We start from the raw sequence: 19,286 nt of genomic DNA on the forward strand, positions 1-19,286 counted from the left end.
GCTTCATCTTCACAGTGGATCCTCCAGCGCTGTCTGCTTTTTACATTTTTTTTCTCAGCACTGGTTGTGTGATTTTCAAGCTGTCCTTTGGGAGTTTTTTTTTTTTTTTTTCACCCTGTTTGCTAGTTTTGCTCAGAGGAGGGTCCGCGTCTTAATTTGTGAGGATGAAGCGGCACATCTGTGCTCTGTCAAAGTTTGCCGAGCAAGCTGAAGGTGACAGCCTGCAGTCTGCGGTTTCATTTCTCATTTCAGTGCCACAACGTCGAGCAGAGGAAATGCTCTGATAAGCACAGATCCAACAGCCTTGTTTGTTTAATCTTGGCAACGTGCAATTACACTCACTTGTTTTGAGTAATGTTTCTCCAGTGGGTCCTGTGGGGAAGTACAATTTGGCTAGCATTAGGTTTTTTTATTATTTGTTATTTTCCTCAGAGTATGTAATCAGAAACGGCTGTTTTTAATTAGCTATTGTTTGCTACAAGAGAGCTGTAAACTGGACACTTTGTTATGAGACGTGGCTTGTAGCATCATGTCTAGCCTTGAAATACAGGTAAAGAGGTTTTTCATTCATTATTGGTGAAAGACAATGGCTCAGTTTCTGCATGATTGATCTATTTTTTGCAGGACCATTCGGACAACCCCCTGGGAGCTGCAGTCACTCTGGCCCACGAGCTCGGACACAACTTTGGAATGAACCATGACACCCCAGAGAGGGGGTGCGGCTGCAGGGTGACCGTGGATCGTGGAGGCTGCATCATGACTCCCTCCACAGGGTGAGTCCCAGAGTCTGTCTCGACAATTATTAGTTAATAGATCTTTAGCTGACTATAGCTGACTCCTGACTGAATATCCAAGAGTTTTATTTCAGCTATTTGGCCTTCATCAGCCTCAAGACATATGCAATCATTCACTGGTTCAGTGCGCTCCAGTGAGGCTGCATTTGGTTCGGCTTTATAAATGACGTCTAACTCTAAAATCATCTGAAATGCATCATAATGATGTCAAGCCATCATTAAGTTTACATTAATTCAGCCACTTATTAAATGCAGTGTCGCTCAAGAGAGCGCAGATTGTGATCATATGTAAACATTATTCCACATGCTCACCATTTGTGATGTATTGTCTATTGAGCGGTAAGCAAATAACGCAATTGAACTGCTGGGATGTGAAGTTTATGGCCGATTCAACATCTGTGCTAATGCCCTGAGGCAATATGACTCATTCTGAATGGGAAGTCAGTGGTTCAGTGGCAGTGCATGGCCAAAATAGTACAGTCTGACTTATCCTGACACAATGTAGATTATCTCCAATCGACGAAAGAAAATAGTTTGTGAATGAGATATTGCATTTAAAGGAGCAGTGTGTAGAATTTAGTGGTATCTAGCGATGAAGAATACAGACTGCAACCATTAAAACTTCTCCAATGTGCCAAGCATGAACTCCCAGTTAGGATTCCTTAAGTGTTCATTGTTCAGGAGGTTTTAACCGGGAGCCGAATTATCTGCAGATCTCTTCCTTTCCAAAACAAACATCCAGTGATTAAAACCAGTTAAAACACTGAGCAAAGCAGTTTCATGTTACATGCCAGTGTTTCTCCTGTGTGTTTGGCTTGTCACAGCCCAGCACCTGCTTTTGTGTCCTCACCTTTTTTCTCTGATAATTTAAGATCCAGATGTTCAGGAGATTTTTACGGGGAGATAAATTATCCGCAGAGATCTCCTTTTCTCCAAAACAAACGAACAAGGTGATTAAAACCAGTGAAAACACTGAATAAGGCAGTTTCACGTAAAAAAAAACTCTTCTTTTTTCTTCCTTTTTTTTACGCTTTGTTGGCTCGTCGCTAAAAGGACTGACACTATGGTGGCCAACATGAAAACACAACTGGCCCTGTCTAGAGTCAGTGTTTGGTTTGTCCCTTATGAGCTACTGTAGAAAAATAGCAATCACCATGGGTGTGGACCCGCTCCTTATGTAGATATAAGCGGTTCACTCTGAGGTAACAAAAACACGGTGGCTCTTATTTTCAAGTGATTACACACTTAGGAAAACATCCTTATTGTCTGCCAATGTATCCACCTAAATCCTCCACATTGGACCTTCAATGTGTTCTGCAAACATAAAGTCTCCACAACTGCGTTGCATCTAACAACATATAAAGACAGAGGTGAAGTTCTTATATAGTTGCTCATTATGGAGTGATATGTCTAATATCTTGTAGTAGATGCTGCAGAGGGAGAGAGATGTTCTGGGTTGAAGCAGTGGGTATCATTTCCAGCTCAAGGCCTAGCGGTCTGTGGGAGCCTCCGTTGGTGTTTATCCTGGAAACACCGCTTTGTATTTGGTTTGGAGCGGACCCATGAAAAACAGGGTAACACTATTCTTGATTACAGCCCCATAAAACAACACAGCAGCAAGATGTAGGATTTATATTTAACCCTGATTGAGGGTATCCCTGGTCAAGGACTTTATCCAAAAATTGGCAACACGATGAACTAAAAAAAAAAGAGCAAGAAATACTTGTTTCTTTCTCCTACTTGTCTCCCCCCTGGCTGTCTCCTTTTCCTTCTTATTCACAGCAGAGTGATTCTATTCTTTGACATACATACAACTTTAATGCTTGAAAATCTCTCTGCAGCTCCAAATAAATAGTTAAATACCTCTGAAAAGTGTCTGTTATACAGTTTTTATGTAGGGAAAACGTATCACCTCTCCCTTAAAATAACTCTATCTGAAGTCATATGTAGCAGTGACGAACCTCTAAATGTGGAAGAATGTTGTTTTTACCAAACATAGTAAGAAATACAAAGAAAGACCTGAATATTTAGTTTTTTTTGTTCTGCTCTCCACAGAGACTGCTTTTTTTTTATTCATCTGACAAAAGAAAGAACTGATCTTGCCCTTGGTTTGGAAATAATCCCCTCTACACCTCCTTATTGCTCCATATTTCTGCTCTGCTATTTAATCCAGGATTAAGGAAGCAATACATTTAAATAAGGATGTTTAGGAACTCTGTATTGGCTCATTCTGCTTCCTTAGTTAATCCGAGGTCAGCACCATACACTCTGCCAAAGGCGGTACATCTCCCATGAGTCCAGCTCAAGCCCCTCGTAGATCCATGCTTTAAAATGCCATGTGGCCACACACGGGCTCTGCTGCAGTCACCTGAATGTTGTTCATCACCCAGCAGCTACAGCTATTTGTTTATAGTACTGACTGCCATGTTTTTCTAGGCAAGCGACCAGCTCTTTTCAAAGCACAATGTGATTATACAGAATGCCTCTTCACAAGGCCGAGACTTGGATGAGTTGGTACAAAAGCCCTGCTGATTACCAGCCACTGCATTCAATAATTGAAAGTACTGGCAAAACTCGCCTACACTCACTCAGTGAGGAGTACCTGGAGTTTTGTTGTCTCTGTTTTGATTGATCTTTCATTTTAATCAAGTAGAGTACAGAGATTTCTTCATTGTCACTGACATGTAAAGACGGATACCCATCAAGCTTTGCTGGCCTTGCTACTGAAGATAATTAGAGCCAGGTCATCATGATTATACTGGTCTGCAGATGGGGGGTTAGAGGTAGGTGGAGGGGGGCGGTAAAACTACAAGCTGTCCGAGTGCCAGCTGGACATCTGCACAGAGCACTGCTTGTTTCCTGCTCACATTGGTCACGGCCAATTGTCACGTCTCCCTCTCCATCCATCCCACTATCCCCTCTATTAGCTCTAAATTAGAACAGGCTGGTGTCTCCATCCTTTGAGATTATAACACACAGGAACACACTCATCAACTAAGCTGCTGCCAGGTACTCGATGGACAGAGGAACATTCATAAATGTGCGCAATGATACTAAGAGATCTGTCTCTCTAAAGGCCCAGACACCTCAAACTGACATCAAATAACTAGTGGCAATGAAGTCCGACTGTTGTGTTGCCTGTGTTTCGGCTTAAAGGTTGCACTTGCTGCACACACACCACAAAGACTACAGCCAACTGCCAACTTGCATTTACATTCTGCACCATTATTTGAGGAAATAGCTCTTCATACCAGCAGGCAACAGTAGTCTGTATTTAACCAATCAAACAAGGAAACCTTAACACAGACAGGTCGTTTTTAAGACACTAGTTAGCTGGTTAGCGCATTACTTACAAAACCTGATGTTGAAGAACAGATATTTGCTGTGCACTATAACAAACAGTAATACATTTTTTTAAATGTTTCTGTTGCAGAACCTAATGGTTAATAATTACCTCATGTTACGAGTTTATTTCGAAGTCATGCCCTCTTCACTTAAGCTGTTATTTTACTGTCCTCACTTCTGTTGAACTGCAAATCAGAGGAATTTCACTCACTGAACAGCTCTACCAGCTCAGAGCCTGACTCAGCATAATTAATTTGCCAAAAAAAAAGGAGACAAGGGCCAGCTAATGCCAAATAACGCCTACTAATGCCAAAGGTGCAAGATACACCGCACAAACTAGCGTAACAGGCACTCACAGATGGCCCGACATTGAACACTGGCCGAGCGTCAATTTGGTGTGTCAGGGCCCTTAAAAACTTAAACAGGAACTCCACAGGGTTCTGTATCTGATCCTCTTCTCTTGGTTAGTCATCTTGCCTAGAGTTCTTTCACCTAGAAAGTGTGCCTGTTTACCACCATTGCCAGTAAACAAGATCAGTGCCTGTTTTTGAGGTATAGGGGGACTGATGACTTTTGGTGGAGACATATGAGCATGACAAGGGAGCCCAGCTTAAAGAAGTTAAAGAAGTTAACAAACATTGATAAATGCACATGAATTTTCTCCCACTCAGGTTACAAATGGCATTCTTTTTGAATAATTCAGCTAAAACATGTGCACCAAGGACTTCGGGAAAAAAACGATTGTGTTATGAAGTTCGTTTCCTGATGTATGCAGATGATGCTGTATTTTATGTATCTGGCAGAACTACAATTTGCACAAAAAGTTGTTAAGATGTTACACCATTTGCACAACATGGTATGATTGTTTACTTTGTTATCAAAATATGCTTAATCCTAATTTTATAAATGCCATATGTGATATCATATGCATATGTTACTATGAAAATAAACACGCAGTCAGACTCCATCTGAGTCAGCCACACAAACTAAGATGTTGATTGACAAGAAGCATTATGAAGACAGACTTAATTCACTCATGGGTCAAGACCTTAGTAAGCTGATGACTGCAGGGCATCATCAATGTCAGAAAGACATTGATATTTTTCCCTTGTCATAAAATAGTCAGGAATCACAGAAAGTGAGTCAGAGTCAAAGGCATGCCATGGAAATGTGACCCGTGCCCTGCTGAGGAACAGGAACTCTCTAGTATGCCTTGTTTAATTGGGTCCATAGGGAAATCAATGTGAAAATGCTTTTCAGTATCTACAACGTAGGCCAGACTGCCAGGCACCAAAGGCCGCAACAGATCATATCACCTAATGTCATCGCCCAGAGCTCAGGCTCTACATGCTCAAAGGAAGCCGTAAAATTAATATTAAATGTGTAGTGAAGCTGTGGTTTTGAATTACTAAAGCAAGTATGACATATTTGTCATAGTTACAGTCGTCACAGTCAGGTTTGAATTAACTTTTATTCACATTCGTGCCAGAAGATCAAGGTCTTCCAAAATGCAATAAAACTGTGATAGCAGAATGAAGATAGGGCCACAGTCAGTGTTTGCACATTTTATATTTTCTCTGAAAATGTTCTCAAGGATGGTGGAAAATGTTTTGGCAGATGCGTCACTGGAACAGCCGGCAGATCTGATTCATAGCCTGATCGGTGTTTTATGGCTGAAAAGATGTGACATAAACTGGCTGTGCAGGATGTGCTGGATGGGTTTCCCGGCGTACTGTGTGATCTGAGACACAAGGACAGACAGGCTGGGAGGAGAGAGTCCTGCCCAGCTAAATTTGGGTTAAAGGGCTCTGTGTATTGATGTGCTGCTTTGCCTTGAAGGGACAGTTAACCCCAAAATCAAAAATACAAATTTTCCATCTAACTTGTAATGCCATTTATCAGTTTAAATTGTCTTGGTGTGAGTTGCAGAGTGTTTGAGATATCAGCTATAGAGATGTCTGCCTTCTCTTTCATATAATGGAAATAGATGGCACTCGGCATATGGTGCTCAAGGTGCCAAAAAAATACATTTGAGGCAACAGCAATGCATTTTTGCAGAAACCATGACCCAGTTACTCTAGATAATCCACAGATCTTGTTGTGAGCAGTTTCATGTAGGAACTATTTTCTTTACTACACCCATAAACTGTATCACTGTGCACTTCCAGTGCTTATGACAACTAAACATTGAAAGCAGTGAGCTAACAGTAGATGCACACTACCTTTCTCACACTGATGGGATTTGTGTGTGTAGTTCAGTAAAAAGAAAGAAGTTTCAACATGAAACTGCTCACAACAAGGTCTGTGGATTATCTTGAGCAACCAGGCCATGATTTCTGGAAAGAGACATTGCTGATGAGTTTCTCAAACATGTTTATTGGCGCTTTGAGCACCACAAGCTGAGAGCCATCTAGTTCCTTTATATTGGAGAGAAGGCAGACATCTCTACAGCCCGTATCTCCAACAGACTAGACTGATGAATATCACTACAGGTAAGAATACAAATGTGTATTTGTGATTTTGGGGTGACCTGGCCCTTTAATAGTATTCCAGTGGCTGTTGAAATAGGTGAAATTAAATAAAAACATGACATTCATGTGTTGATCATGCAACAATTTAAAGGTTTACTGTGGAGGATTTAGTGGCATCTCACGAAACTTCTCCCATGAACCGAGTTTGTAGGAGATCTTTAGTGGCTGACTCGAAAATGCAAATGGCTGTATGTAGAACAAGATTTGTCCATGTTGGACTTCTGTAGAAGTCCATGGCAGACTCTGTAGTGAAGGACCTGGTCCATAGGTAGATATTAACTGCCTATTCTAAAGTAATAAAAACAATATTCTCATTTTCAAGTGATAAGAAAGTAATGAAAAGATTGTTATGAATCTTATATTCTCTTTCTGCCAACACATATCCCTAAATCCTACCCACTAAACCGTTAACAAGAAATGTAAGTTTTTTCATCACTGAAGGCAAACTGTATTGACTCCAGTATACTGCTCTCAAGAAATTTAATTTAGTAAAGCAACCTTTTGATCTCGCTTTTTGCTTCATTTCTGCTTTCAGTTTTTTCGACCCTTGTAAAAGCTTTTTGGATATGCATGATCAACACTGAACTCTTTGTTAATTAACCACATAATTGTACTAGGAACAGAAACAGCAGGTCAATGAGATAAAAGGAACAGAGCCAAAAGAAATGCATGCAGTTGTGGTTTTGCATAGTCAGAGATTCCATTTAATCCATTATTTATGTCTTCGCTGATGACTTCTCTAACTCAACACAAAAATTTGGGTTACCTGTCACAGTTAATCTACTCTGTTGTTGAAGCAGCAGGGCTGTGAGATGTTTGAAAGCCTTCAGCACTGCATTATCACAGTGTGGGGCCGATCATAGGGGCCTGTAATAGATCTGGGAATGATTCCTTATCACCAGACCTCCCATTGGTCCATTAAAGCCTTGTCTGGCTGTTGCTGCAGCTTAGTTGCAGTGATTGCTTTGTACACTCTATCAACCATCAGCTGCAGTACCTCTGAAGCTTCGGAGCCGAGTGTCAAACACTGACTGTAGGTTAGAAACGAACAAAGAACACAGAGAAGAATTGATCCTATAATGGAAGTGGGAGCAGGACCAGATGGAAACAATGCAGCAGTATGAGACGAAACAAAGAGCCGTCATAGCAACCAGGCAGAGGTGAACATGGCTCTTCCTTTATGAAGCCGGATGAGAACAAGTCACAGAGTCATGCTGAGTCTTTTTCTGTTTTGAGGAGGTGGACCAGACTCCCATGGGATGAGTATTTGTCTGGAGTGTCTTTCGTTCACCACGAGCCCCAGATGTGCCCACCCTGACTGGCCCTGACACTGTTTTACTTGCCTTTGGGCCTGCAGCTGCTAAATGCCGTCCTCTGTAATTCATTGGTACCGCTGCCTTTGCATAGCTATTATCCTTCCTCCCACCCCCCACACAGTTGCAGGGTAGACCAATTATTTCTGTATTGCGTCTCATAAAGAACAGCTGGATCCTGGGCCGCTCATGTATCTCAGGGATGTGTGTGTTTGTCATGGATTGCACGGGGCCGTAGCGGTAACTAAAGAACAAGGCCGAGTTCATGGAAATTGAATGAATGCAGCAAAGTATGGGGTGCAATTTGAGCAAGCAATTTTGGCACAGGGTTTGGGGGCAAAGAGGAAATCAACAACAGCAGTTGCTAAGGAAGTGGTCTGCCTGTAGAGCGGCAGCCTTGACAGCTGTTCATCATAGTAAGATCCCCTGAGGCTCTCGGCAAGAAGGAAGGGGAAAAGAGGGCGTAATAATGGCTGTTATTACAACTCTCCGTATAGCGCTTTCCTTTTGCACTTTCATGTCATAAAAAATCGACTCTGATCTTTTGCTTTAATCGAAAGTGTGCAGAGATCTGCTTCGAGGTACACCACTTTCACCTAACACAACCTTTGGATAGTATTGACGTTAGAGAGCAGCGGGTTGTGTGTTTGGGGAGGGGGGTCAGCAGCAGGAGCTGATGTAAGCCGCCTCCACACATGATGGGAATCAAAGACAAGCCGAGAATGAGGTCATGTCAAAACATTCACAGTATGTCATGACATATTTAGAGCCGTATTAGATGTGAAACTCAATCAGAAAGAAAACACCGTTTGAAAGACTTGTCGACATTGAGCTACACAGGAATGACTCCTTCTCTGAGATGAAAAACTCCAAAAAGAAAGTGGTTATTTTACAGCTCCTGCATCAATACTGCCGATAGGTCTGACTTCAAGGCTCAGCCCTAAAGCTGAAAACAAATTGACAACTCCACCACATTTAAACTCATGTATCTTTCATAGAAGCACCTCAATGAACTGCATTTTCAGGCTGCCAAGGACCATTACATGATGGTCAAGGCCCAGACACACCAAAACAACATCAAAGAACTTTTGGAAACGAAGGCAGACTGTTGCATAACTTCACATCACCTTTGTCTCTGCCAAAATGTTGCACTAGAACACACCCCAAAGACCACAGCCAGCAGCCAACTAGCATATTTGTTCTGCACATAGACTGTATTAATAATGGACGTAGATACTGTGACATCCCCCATTGGTTTGTGGACTGCTGTTTTAAAGCCTTGAGTCCGACATTTTGGTCGTCATAATATTCGTTTTCTTGGAGCCAGAAATAACCATATTTGGACGAGAGGGTGGAGCTGTGGAAGAGTTAAGGGTGGATCTGACTCACATACTGCAGCAACTGATGCAGACAGCCAGTCAATCAAGTGGTCCATCCTCAAATATGCGTAACCTTGGTTCTTAATGCAATGCAAACCAGTAAGTTAAAAGAAAAATTCACCTCTAGTTGTCATGAAGGTGGACATTAGCTTTAAAGATGAAAGTCATTTTTTGTACCAAGCTGTAAACATGTTAATTTCTGCTGTAAAGTCTAGCATTTTAACACTGGGGTCTATGGGGAATGACGCTGTTTTTAAGCCAGCCTCAAGTGGCCAGTTGATGGATTGCAGTTTTTGACACTTCAGCTTTGGCTTTACTTTTCAACCTCGGCAGATGACAACTTGACTCAAATTGTTTGTTTGCTTTTCTCGCTTCTCTTTCTCTTCTTGTTGGAAGTGTAAAACTAAACAGTCTTACATAAAGAATTGGTCAAAAAGCTGTGGACAAGGGCTGACTGGTGCCATCAGTGCAGGACACTCTACAAAAACTAGGGGGCCAGATACAACCAACAGTCTACAATCAGCCTAGCCGGCCATAGACCTTTGATTGCCGTATGCATGAGCTCCTCCTGAAATATGCTTACTGTAATATTTGCAGGTGTTACCAGCTATGCTACAACCATGATGAGATGTTTGCTGTCCTTTCAACACTGTCATTTTCTAAACCTCAAACACTTCACAGGCTTACAAGCCAATTTCCCTTGCTGTCATTTTGAAAATGCATTATGCACTGAATATATGGTATGTGTTTGATTTACTCTGTAGGCAGTTTGCTTATCTGGACTTTCCTTGCTGCTCTGAATTGTAAACGGCTCTGAAACGGACACAATTTATATCGAAAATCATTAAAATTATTGCCTACAAAGGTTTACAAGCAAACATGGGGTTTTTACTGCGTCTTCGTGTCCTGACTCCCAACTGTTGAGCATGTTGTGCTTGTTAAAGACACATTTGGGCATCTAAGAAGAGATGGATCTCCCACATAATGTCTCATACATGCAGCTGTCTTTGCACAGTTGAATGTGTGAATATAACATACATATTCACCCACTCTGCTCTTGTTGGGCTGAGTTTTATGGTGTAGGTGGAGTTATAAAAAACCTCATATGGTGCTTTTTTGTCATGACGCGCAGAGAACAAGATACAGTCTGCACATATTCATGCACACACACAGTGTTATCTGAGGCACTATATTATCAGAGAAATAAAGCCACGTGAGGTCTGTAACAAAGCTTTTGGCAGACAGAGCCCTGGGCTGTGTGCTTTCCCCACAGAGCAGACCACCCTCTCTGTCCGCTCCAAAAACAATATTAAAAACACACCATCCCCCGTTTCTCCCAAATTTATAGGTGTTGCAAGTCTTGCGAGGGAAGCACTTTTTGGTTATAGTTTTTACGATTCCCTCTCTCGTAAAATATGCCTTATCAGATATCCCTCCCTCTCTGCGGAGGCAGGCGTCACCGGGGCCCTGCGCTGCTCGCATGCTAATGGAGCCCTGGAAAGGTTGCTGAGCTCTAGTGGTTAATTGATTTTGTGATTAGCAGCAATTAGAGCTGATTACATCACAGTGAAGAGGACCCTTGTGGGGGGATCTCAATTGTCTTCTCCCTTTCTCTGCATTTGTGTCACTGACAGAACACATCTTCTTACAGGTATCCGTTCCCCACAGTGTTCAGCAGCTGCAGCAAGAAGGACCTGACGGCAAGTTTCGAGAAAGGCGTCGGGATGTGTTTGTTCAACATGCCTGAGGTCAAGGTGCTCTACGGTGGGCAGAAATGTGGCAACGGCTATGTGGAGGAAGGAGAGGAATGTGACTGTGGAGAACTTGAGGTGAGAGTGCTTTAGGTCACTGTAAACAAGTGGTTTCCAACTGGTCCGGCTATTGGGTCCAGATTTGTCCTTAGTCGTTATTTCAGGGTCCGCACATAAGAAAAAATGATAATATTCACTTTTATTTGATAAAATGTAAATAACATGTGAGCTTAAAACACAATGAACAATAATATTGCAATCGGAACAATATTTTTGTTTTTGGCAATTTTTTCCCTTAAAAATTTTTGGTAAATTCAAAAAAAAGTTTTGGCAACTTTTTCCCCCTAAGATATTGTTTTTCTTTTTCGTTAAATTTTTTTTGTTGTTTAAAAAAAAGGGGGCTTTTTTTTCACTAAAAACTGCCAAATTGAAGATGGCCAAAATGACACCAGTTATTGCTGCCAGAAACTGTAAAAACAGAAATAATCGTTGGATTTACAAATTTCCGATGGACACTGCAACAAAAAAACTGCTTTTTATTGCTTCAAGACCAGTGCAAAGGCTCAAAATGTTAACAGACCAAATAATACCCAGAACACAGCAGTTAAATAGTTACTTTTCTCAAAAAACTGCAGGAATTTGCACTTCAAAATTAAAGCTATGTGCTGGAATCCATGCGAGTCACTTGCATTTCATTCAGAATGAACCTGCGACCCACTTTTGGACCACAACCCAACAGTTGGGAACCACTGGTGCAAACAAAGTATTTATCTCCTGCAATTCGTCAGCGGTCTTGCTTTCTGCCCCGTCTGTCACAAATCAAATCTCTGTCTTAATTGCTGCCCACGGACCATTGTTAATTATGCTTATTTTAAAAATAACCAGAAGCTCTCGTGTTGGTTTCTGTAGCTTTCCTGACAGAAGCACAGCACAACCCAACATCTCCCAAAGCAAAAACAAATTGTTCACCCCGGTCTCAAAGCAAACGGCTCCGAGCTCCCGTAATACAAACAGTCTTCAGAAAATGAGCTTAGAGATATGAGTGTGAATTTATTCATTCTGTGCACTGAAGAGGTGTTTGGGAGGAGGGTTGTCTGATACAATTCTCAGAGAGGAAACACCACTGACAGCTTCACCCTGTCAGCCGGTGAATTATTTAAATGAATCTGCATTGGCGTGCACATACGTGATGGCGGCGCGCTGCTGCGACGATAAAATAGTTAATCATGATGCAGCTGACAGTCAGCAGAGGCAGGCTGACAAAAGCAGAATTATGAAATATGAAAAACATCTATCATGATGGAGGAACTATTTGAATTATATATTTGTGAGAATGCCGTGATGTCTCTCACGGTTTGTTTACACCCTCATGCCCAGTGAGGCTTTTTGCGAGCTGTTCAGGCTTCAGCCAGGGTCAGGCTCAAAGTGGCCTTGTCCTTCAAAACAAAGAACTGACATAAGCCCCGCAGGCCTGAGCCAGCAGCGATAATAAAGCTCTCCACAGAGTTGAGCGGCGTCATGCCAACCCCAGGCCAGATCAGAGTGCTCAGGCTGCACCTCTCTCTGCCATTAAAAAGCCTCATTAAAAAGCCTGGGTCCTATTCCTCACAATCACAGGCTACTTCTTTTCAGCACGACTCCTCCGCCTCCTTTGGCCCTGGTGACCATGGGAAAGGCCCTTAATGGTTTTCAGGCTGAAAGAAGTTCTGGAAGGCCCATCATGTCAGCTGAGTCCCCTGCCAGCTCCGTCCATCTACTTCCTCCTGACTCGGCTGTGTTGCGTGTTCAGGGAGAGGGCTGACCCTCCAGGGTCCGTTCAGCGCGCCCCTGTGTGAGATCATACGTGATCAAGCAGACACGCAGACACATCTTATGCGCTGATCCGCGTCTGAAAAGCGAGCTTCAATGTGTATCAAAAGGCAGAGAGTTGCTGATTGGTGCGGGGCTCGGCTCATGATAAAGGCTAACATGAAACAGATGGGCCTACACGGTGAGATGGGAAATGTTACAGAGATGGTACAGATACTGTGTGTGTGTGTCTCTCTGGTTGGACTTGAGCCGACTGCTGCACCGGTATTAAGAAAAGGGACACTTGATTCTAGCAAATTTCTGAAATAATTTGAGCCTTACGCTATGCCAGAGCAGCATGTGTGGGTTTAATTCCCGACTGCGAGAGTCACTGCACGGCTTATTCCTACCTGCACAGAGGCTGTGTGATTAGTCAGGGGAGAGGAGGGAAAATATTTTTGTGCATTAAAACCCACTGGAGAAGATCAGCATCCCAAGGTAAAAAAGCAGAAGTGTTTCCTATAGTCTAGTTCAAAATATATGATAATAGAGATTTTATCAATACAAATAACGTCGGTGCCTTTTCTCATTAGATTGTTATCCAAAAGAACACAAAATAAGGACGAAAGAGCAAATCCTTTTAGATCGTTGTCTGTTGCAGACAAACCAGATGATAGCGCTATCATGGAAAATGTAAAAAGACAAAAAATAACCTATTCTGAGAAAAAAAACATCAATTTTTTTTTTTTAAGTATAGGGTACTTTTATTAATTATCTAGACCATACAGACTTGGAAAGTGTATACAGGGTGAGCTAAGTAAATTTAAAGATGATTGATATGCTCCTCTGCTGGAGGCAGGATGGAACTTGCATGCCAATGACTATATGGCGAGCTGAAATTTGACATTTTTGATTACAAGCTCCAGGAGGAGTATTTAAATTTTTTAAATATATGTTTTATATGTATTTATTATTATTATTATTATTATTATTATTATTATTATTATTATTATTATTATTATTATTATTATTGTTATTATTATTGTTATTATTATTATTATTATTATTATTATTATTATTATTATTATTATTATTATTATTATTATTATTATTCATTTATGTTTATTTTATTTTTTATGATTTTTAATTCATGTTTACAAAGCAATATTTTCATTTCATTTTATTTAGTTAATTACATTGTTTTTATTTCTCTCGTTTATGTTTGCATATCATAATAGTTGCAAATTATTAATGTTTCTTAAAATTTTAATAAAGAAAAAAACTGTCTACTTTCCAAAACCATCATTTTGAATTTCTGAGGTTACATTAGTTATATCAAGACTTTTTTACTCATTTCAAGGTCATTTAATATCTGACATAATGGCTTGATATTTATATTCAAAAGAATATATATTTTTTTAATATCAGCCAAATTGTCCAGATGGTGCAACATTTTGCTTGTTTGTGTTTTTTTGCACTCTGTCCTTCTTCTCTTCTCTCTTCCCCTCCTCACTTTTTACTTCCCTCACCATCCAGCTGATGGTTTCAGGGGTCTTTGTGAACATGTACGACCTGTCCGATGGAAACGTTGTTTTTAGACAACTAGAAATTGCTGTTTCTTTTCCTCTGCCAGGTTTCTACGGTAAACAGTCCTACGAGGGCTGCATCCCCTCTGATAACAAAGTCTGAGCGTTTGCTCTGGGGTGAAATATGATCTCTTTGTGCTCAATTCATTCTTCTTTACTTTTGTTCCCCCTCACTTACTTCCCGTCTGCCTTCTTTTTCCATTATTTTCTGTTTGAAGGAATGTGTGAATCCCTGCTGCAATGCTACCACCTGCACTCTGAAGGGGGATGCTGTTTGTGCACACGGACAGTGCTGCCAGGACTGTCAGGTACGATGTAAACCAGGAGTCGGCCGATGCTGGTTTTTCAGGGTCGATACAGATACAAAATATTAGTAATTAATGAGACCAATAACCGATATTTGGAATCGATATACACGATATGCCCTCAGCAAAAATGAAAATCTATCTGTCAGCATTTAGCATTTGGAATATAAAAAACTCCAACACAAAACTTTGTTTAAATGCCTTTAGCAAATTTTTTCATCAAAACTGAAAATTTCAACATTATATACAGCAAGTTCCCAGCACCTTTTTTTAATAAAGTTCATTGAAAATTTGAATAAAATGAATAAATAAAAATAACATCCTGAGATTTTACAAAGTTAAAGTTACTCCCATGCTGACGCACTTCTTTGCACTTTTTCAACATTTTATCCACGATCATTAAAATGAAAGGCAGTTACAGATAATTGGCAAAATGACAAATATCGGTCCCAAATAATCGGACAGGCCATTAATCTGTTGACCCCTAATGTAAACTGATGACCCAGCCATGACACAGTTTTTTCATCTTAACGTAAAGCTCACCTCATTTTATCGAAGCTTCACTCTGAGTTTTTTGTCCTAATGATTGCTGCTTGATGTTAACATCTGAGTGCAGCTGAAGCCAGCAGGAACTCCATGTCGTGAATCCAGTAACTCCTGCGATCTGCCTGAGTTCTGCACCGGCACCAGCCCTCACTGCCCCTCCAACGTCTACCTGCATGACGGCCACGCCTGCCACAACGTGGACGGCTACTGTTACAACGGCATCTGCCAGACTCACGAGCAGCAGTGCATCACACTGTGGGGCCAAGGTGGGTGGAGGGCCCCTTTGCTGGCTCGCACTGAATGGTCCAGTGATGGTCGCCAGCTTTTTCATGTGTTACGTTGTGTTTTGTAGGGGCAAAGCCAGCTCCGGGCATCTGTTTCCAAAGGGTCAACTCAGCAGGAGATCCTTATGGCAACTGTGGCAAGGACTCTAAAGGGTCTTTTGCTAAATGTGAAGCACGGTAAGACCCGGTGTTCTTATTATATGTCAGTTTCAGGATGCTCTAAAGAGCATATAATGTAGTTACTCTGCCATAAAAGTAAACAGTCTTACATGACAAGACTGTTTATATGCTAGAGACTGGAATGGATGTCATTGACTAGTGCTGAAACAGTCGGTTGATTCATGAATTAGTTGTTTAAAGACCAAAAATTGGTCCCAGCCTCTGAAATGTGAGAATTTGCTGCATGTCCCATTTTCTTTTTATCATTGTAAATTGCGTATCTTTGGATATTTGACATAATCAGATAAAACAAGCAATTTAAAAATGTTCCACCGGGTTTTTGCAGCTCGGGATGTACTTTCCTCCTAATTTTCCTGACATTTCCAAGATTAAAGCGTTCATCAAAATCTAACTGACACGAGAAACAATGGAATTACTCATTAGCTACAGTCCTAATTGAAGGTTATACGGTGGTGAAATGCAGACAAAATCTCTCAGGTTGAGGTCTGAAAGCAGCACAAACAAGCTGCCTCTTCTGCACGTCCTCTAATTGGACGGCAAGAGCGAGAGGAACACATAGAAATGGAAAAATAATTGCATATACACATTTGGGAAACAGTGACATGTTATTCAATTATCACATTGTTATTCTCCCTGTTGTTTGGCCTGTTTACAGAGATGCTAAATGTGGCAAAATCCAGTGTCAAGGAGGAGCTAACCGCCCAGTAATTGGCACCAACGCTGTTTCCATAGAAACAAACATCCCCATGCAGGATGGAGGGAGGATACTGTGCAGAGGCACGCATGTCTACTTGGGTGATGACATGCCCGACCCCGGCCTGGTCCTGACTGGGACCAAGTGTGGAGATGGACTGGTGAGAGCTGCGGCACTTAAATACAGACAGTAATCAACCCAGAGCACAACTGACTCATCGCTCTCAACAGAGTACATTTACTCAAGTACCTCAATACAGTATTAAAGGAATACTGCAAGCAAGGCAAGGCAGCTTTATTTATGTAGCACATTTCATACAACAGGGCAATTCAAAGAGCTTTACAGAGCATTAGAATATAAAAACATAATGAAGGATACAGATTTACAATAGAAGAGTAGAGACAAAATATGAAAGGTAAAATTACTAAATTATTAAAAAAATAAAAATCACCTTTAATGATAGCAAAGGTGCTAATCAGAGGTGCAAAGATAAAAGATAATTTAAAATGATTTAAGATCAAATTTGACCAAAAAGATCATTTGTATATCAGTTATTCACCCTATGAATTTGTGAAGAAAACTTTGTTCTTCACGCAGTGAACCAAAAATTAAAAAGAAAATAGATAAAAAAACAGTACCAGTAATCCTCTGTTAGACTACACATGGGGTTTCGTACACTTCACACCGAAAGAATTTGTTTCGGAGCACTCGGGGATAGTGAGTTTCATTGGGAGAACAGGCACATTTGTAACACGCCACTACGCTTGTAAAGCTTTTTTTACTCGATCTGCAATATGGCTGCAAAAACATAAATGCACACATATCATGCAACCAATTATACTGATACATCAATATGTGACTCCGCAATATCAGAGATAGTAAGAAAAAATTTGGACTTTGAGCTTCATGTAAACAAGAAATAATCCTGACTGATTGTGAACAGGTGTCTTTCTGAAAATAGTTCCAGATACAGAGGTTGTGCTTGCATATTTGCATATCATAAGCCGTGTTTCTACAAGTATGTAACCATATGGACATGTACCTAAACCAATCAGTGTTTCCTACCGCAGACAGTGCTCTTACATGTAGACGGTGTTGCTACAGGACAGTAAAAGCCGCATCACTGTATCGACGCCGATTATCCACAGAACAGGGTTGCATGCTGACATTTTCAGAACAGAAAAGAACAGGGTGCAGTGCTTTCTGCTGTTTCTCCACAGTTTAGTATCAGAGGACGGTGCTAGGAACCTCAACAGAGCAAAAAACAGTAAGAACCAGAATCATTGTATCAGTACCAAAGAAAAGGCAAAAATAGCCATTCTACTGTGAACTGAACCGAACCAGACTTCTTGCTGGAAATGAGGCTAGACTGTTGGCCATGTTACAGGTTTGTGCTTTCCAAGTGTCCTTTTTCTTTAGTCGATGTTATCATTCCTCCTCGTTATACTCGCAATCAAATCTATTCCTTTAAAAGCTTCTTTTTAGTCCAAAATTCCCTCTTTGTGTATCTCCAGACAGTAATTTCTTATTGAGCTCCAGAGTAGAGATAATGCCACAAAGAGGGACAGAATGCATACACCAAAAACTGTTTCAGTGTGTGTGTGTGTGTGTGTGTGTGTGTGTGTGTGTGTGTGTGTGTGTGTGTGTGTGTGTGTGTGTGTGTGTGTGTGTGTGTGTGTGTGTGTGTGCGTGTGCGTGTGTGTGAGTGAGTGAGAATTGTTTTAAGACAGACTTGAAAAAGTGGCATACATTGTAACTTGAAATATTTGAAGACCTCAAACCACTGCTTAATAACCATGGTAGATATCCATAAGACTGTGTGAAAACAATATAAACGATTTGCCCAAATGCTGGGAAATAAGAGTGGAAAAAGTGATGCGAAGTGACAGGCCATGACTAAGACTTTCTAAGAGCTTCTTCAGGGTGTGTCGTCTCGTCATTTCAGACTCGCACAGGCTCAGACACTTAATTGACTTACCATTATTCAGTCTATTTGGCAGCTTCAGTGGTCATCAATTCAGACATTGGTCACTTCAATGATACAGTTACTCCATTTAGTGTGATTTACTTCTCCAAGAGCCTCCACCCTTAGAGAGGATCCAGCCTCTGCCCTCATCTGTCAGGGGTTCTGGCATTGCTCTCTGTACCCAGTGCTGCCGAGTTCATCCTCACATTCAGCCTGGATATATTTAGGCGTGGTGCCTTTAAGGAATCCACAGTCCACATCATGCAACTTTAAACAGCTGCTTTAATACATTCGTGAAAAATCCCAGTGTTTACTTAAATATATTTCATGCTATGCTGTTTTACAGCTGAAGCGGTGGCAAATTAAAAGCAATAGAAAGCTGGATGTGTTTTTTTTTTTCCCCTTGAAAGATTAAAGGCTTGAGAATAATACTGAATCTGCTCTTTGAGCTCACATTGTCAATTTTTAATGTCTTTGTCTGCTTCAGATGTGTCTGAATCGTCAGTGCCAGAACGTCAGTGTCTTTGGTGTGCATGAGTGCTCAGCCAAGTGCAGCGGTCGAGGGGTGAGTACGCCGCCTTTCATCCTGTTCCGGTGATACAAAGACCCGATGTGATGGCTGTCTATCTCAAACCAGCCCCCCACCCAGATTAGCTGTGTTCTTAAAATCCCATTCCTCCGTCACACAGGAGCTCATTTTGGCTGTGGTATGTTCAAAATGCCCTGTATACGGTGCGTAGGGAGTCATTACATGCCTTGCAATCAATCATTCTGGATGCTGAAAGGTTCAATCAATTAGATATAATGGCTTCATTTATGCTCAG

General features: G+C 41.2%; 1 protein-coding gene across 1 annotated transcript in view; it reads left to right on the forward strand.

Moving 5' to 3' along the window:
• adam12a (ADAM metallopeptidase domain 12a) overlaps nt 1-19,286 on the forward strand; it is a 105,508-nt gene that overhangs the window by 75,063 nt on the left and 11,159 nt on the right. Inside the window, exons 11-17 of the mRNA XM_042508543.2 lie at nt 625-773; nt 11,014-11,191; nt 14,706-14,795; nt 15,409-15,604; nt 15,691-15,799; nt 16,458-16,656; nt 18,950-19,027. Coding sequence (XP_042364477.1) covers nt 625-773; nt 11,014-11,191; nt 14,706-14,795; nt 15,409-15,604; nt 15,691-15,799; nt 16,458-16,656; nt 18,950-19,027 — 999 coding nt within the window. The remainder of the gene's footprint in view (nt 1-624; nt 774-11,013; nt 11,192-14,705; nt 14,796-15,408; nt 15,605-15,690; nt 15,800-16,457; nt 16,657-18,949; nt 19,028-19,286) is intronic.

Source organism: Plectropomus leopardus, chromosome 19 (assembly GCF_026936395.1).
Source record: "Plectropomus leopardus strain MGB_pleo_1.0 chromosome 19, ASM2693639v1, whole genome shotgun sequence".
Taxonomy (NCBI): Eukaryota; Metazoa; Chordata; class Actinopteri; order Perciformes; family Serranidae; genus Plectropomus; species Plectropomus leopardus.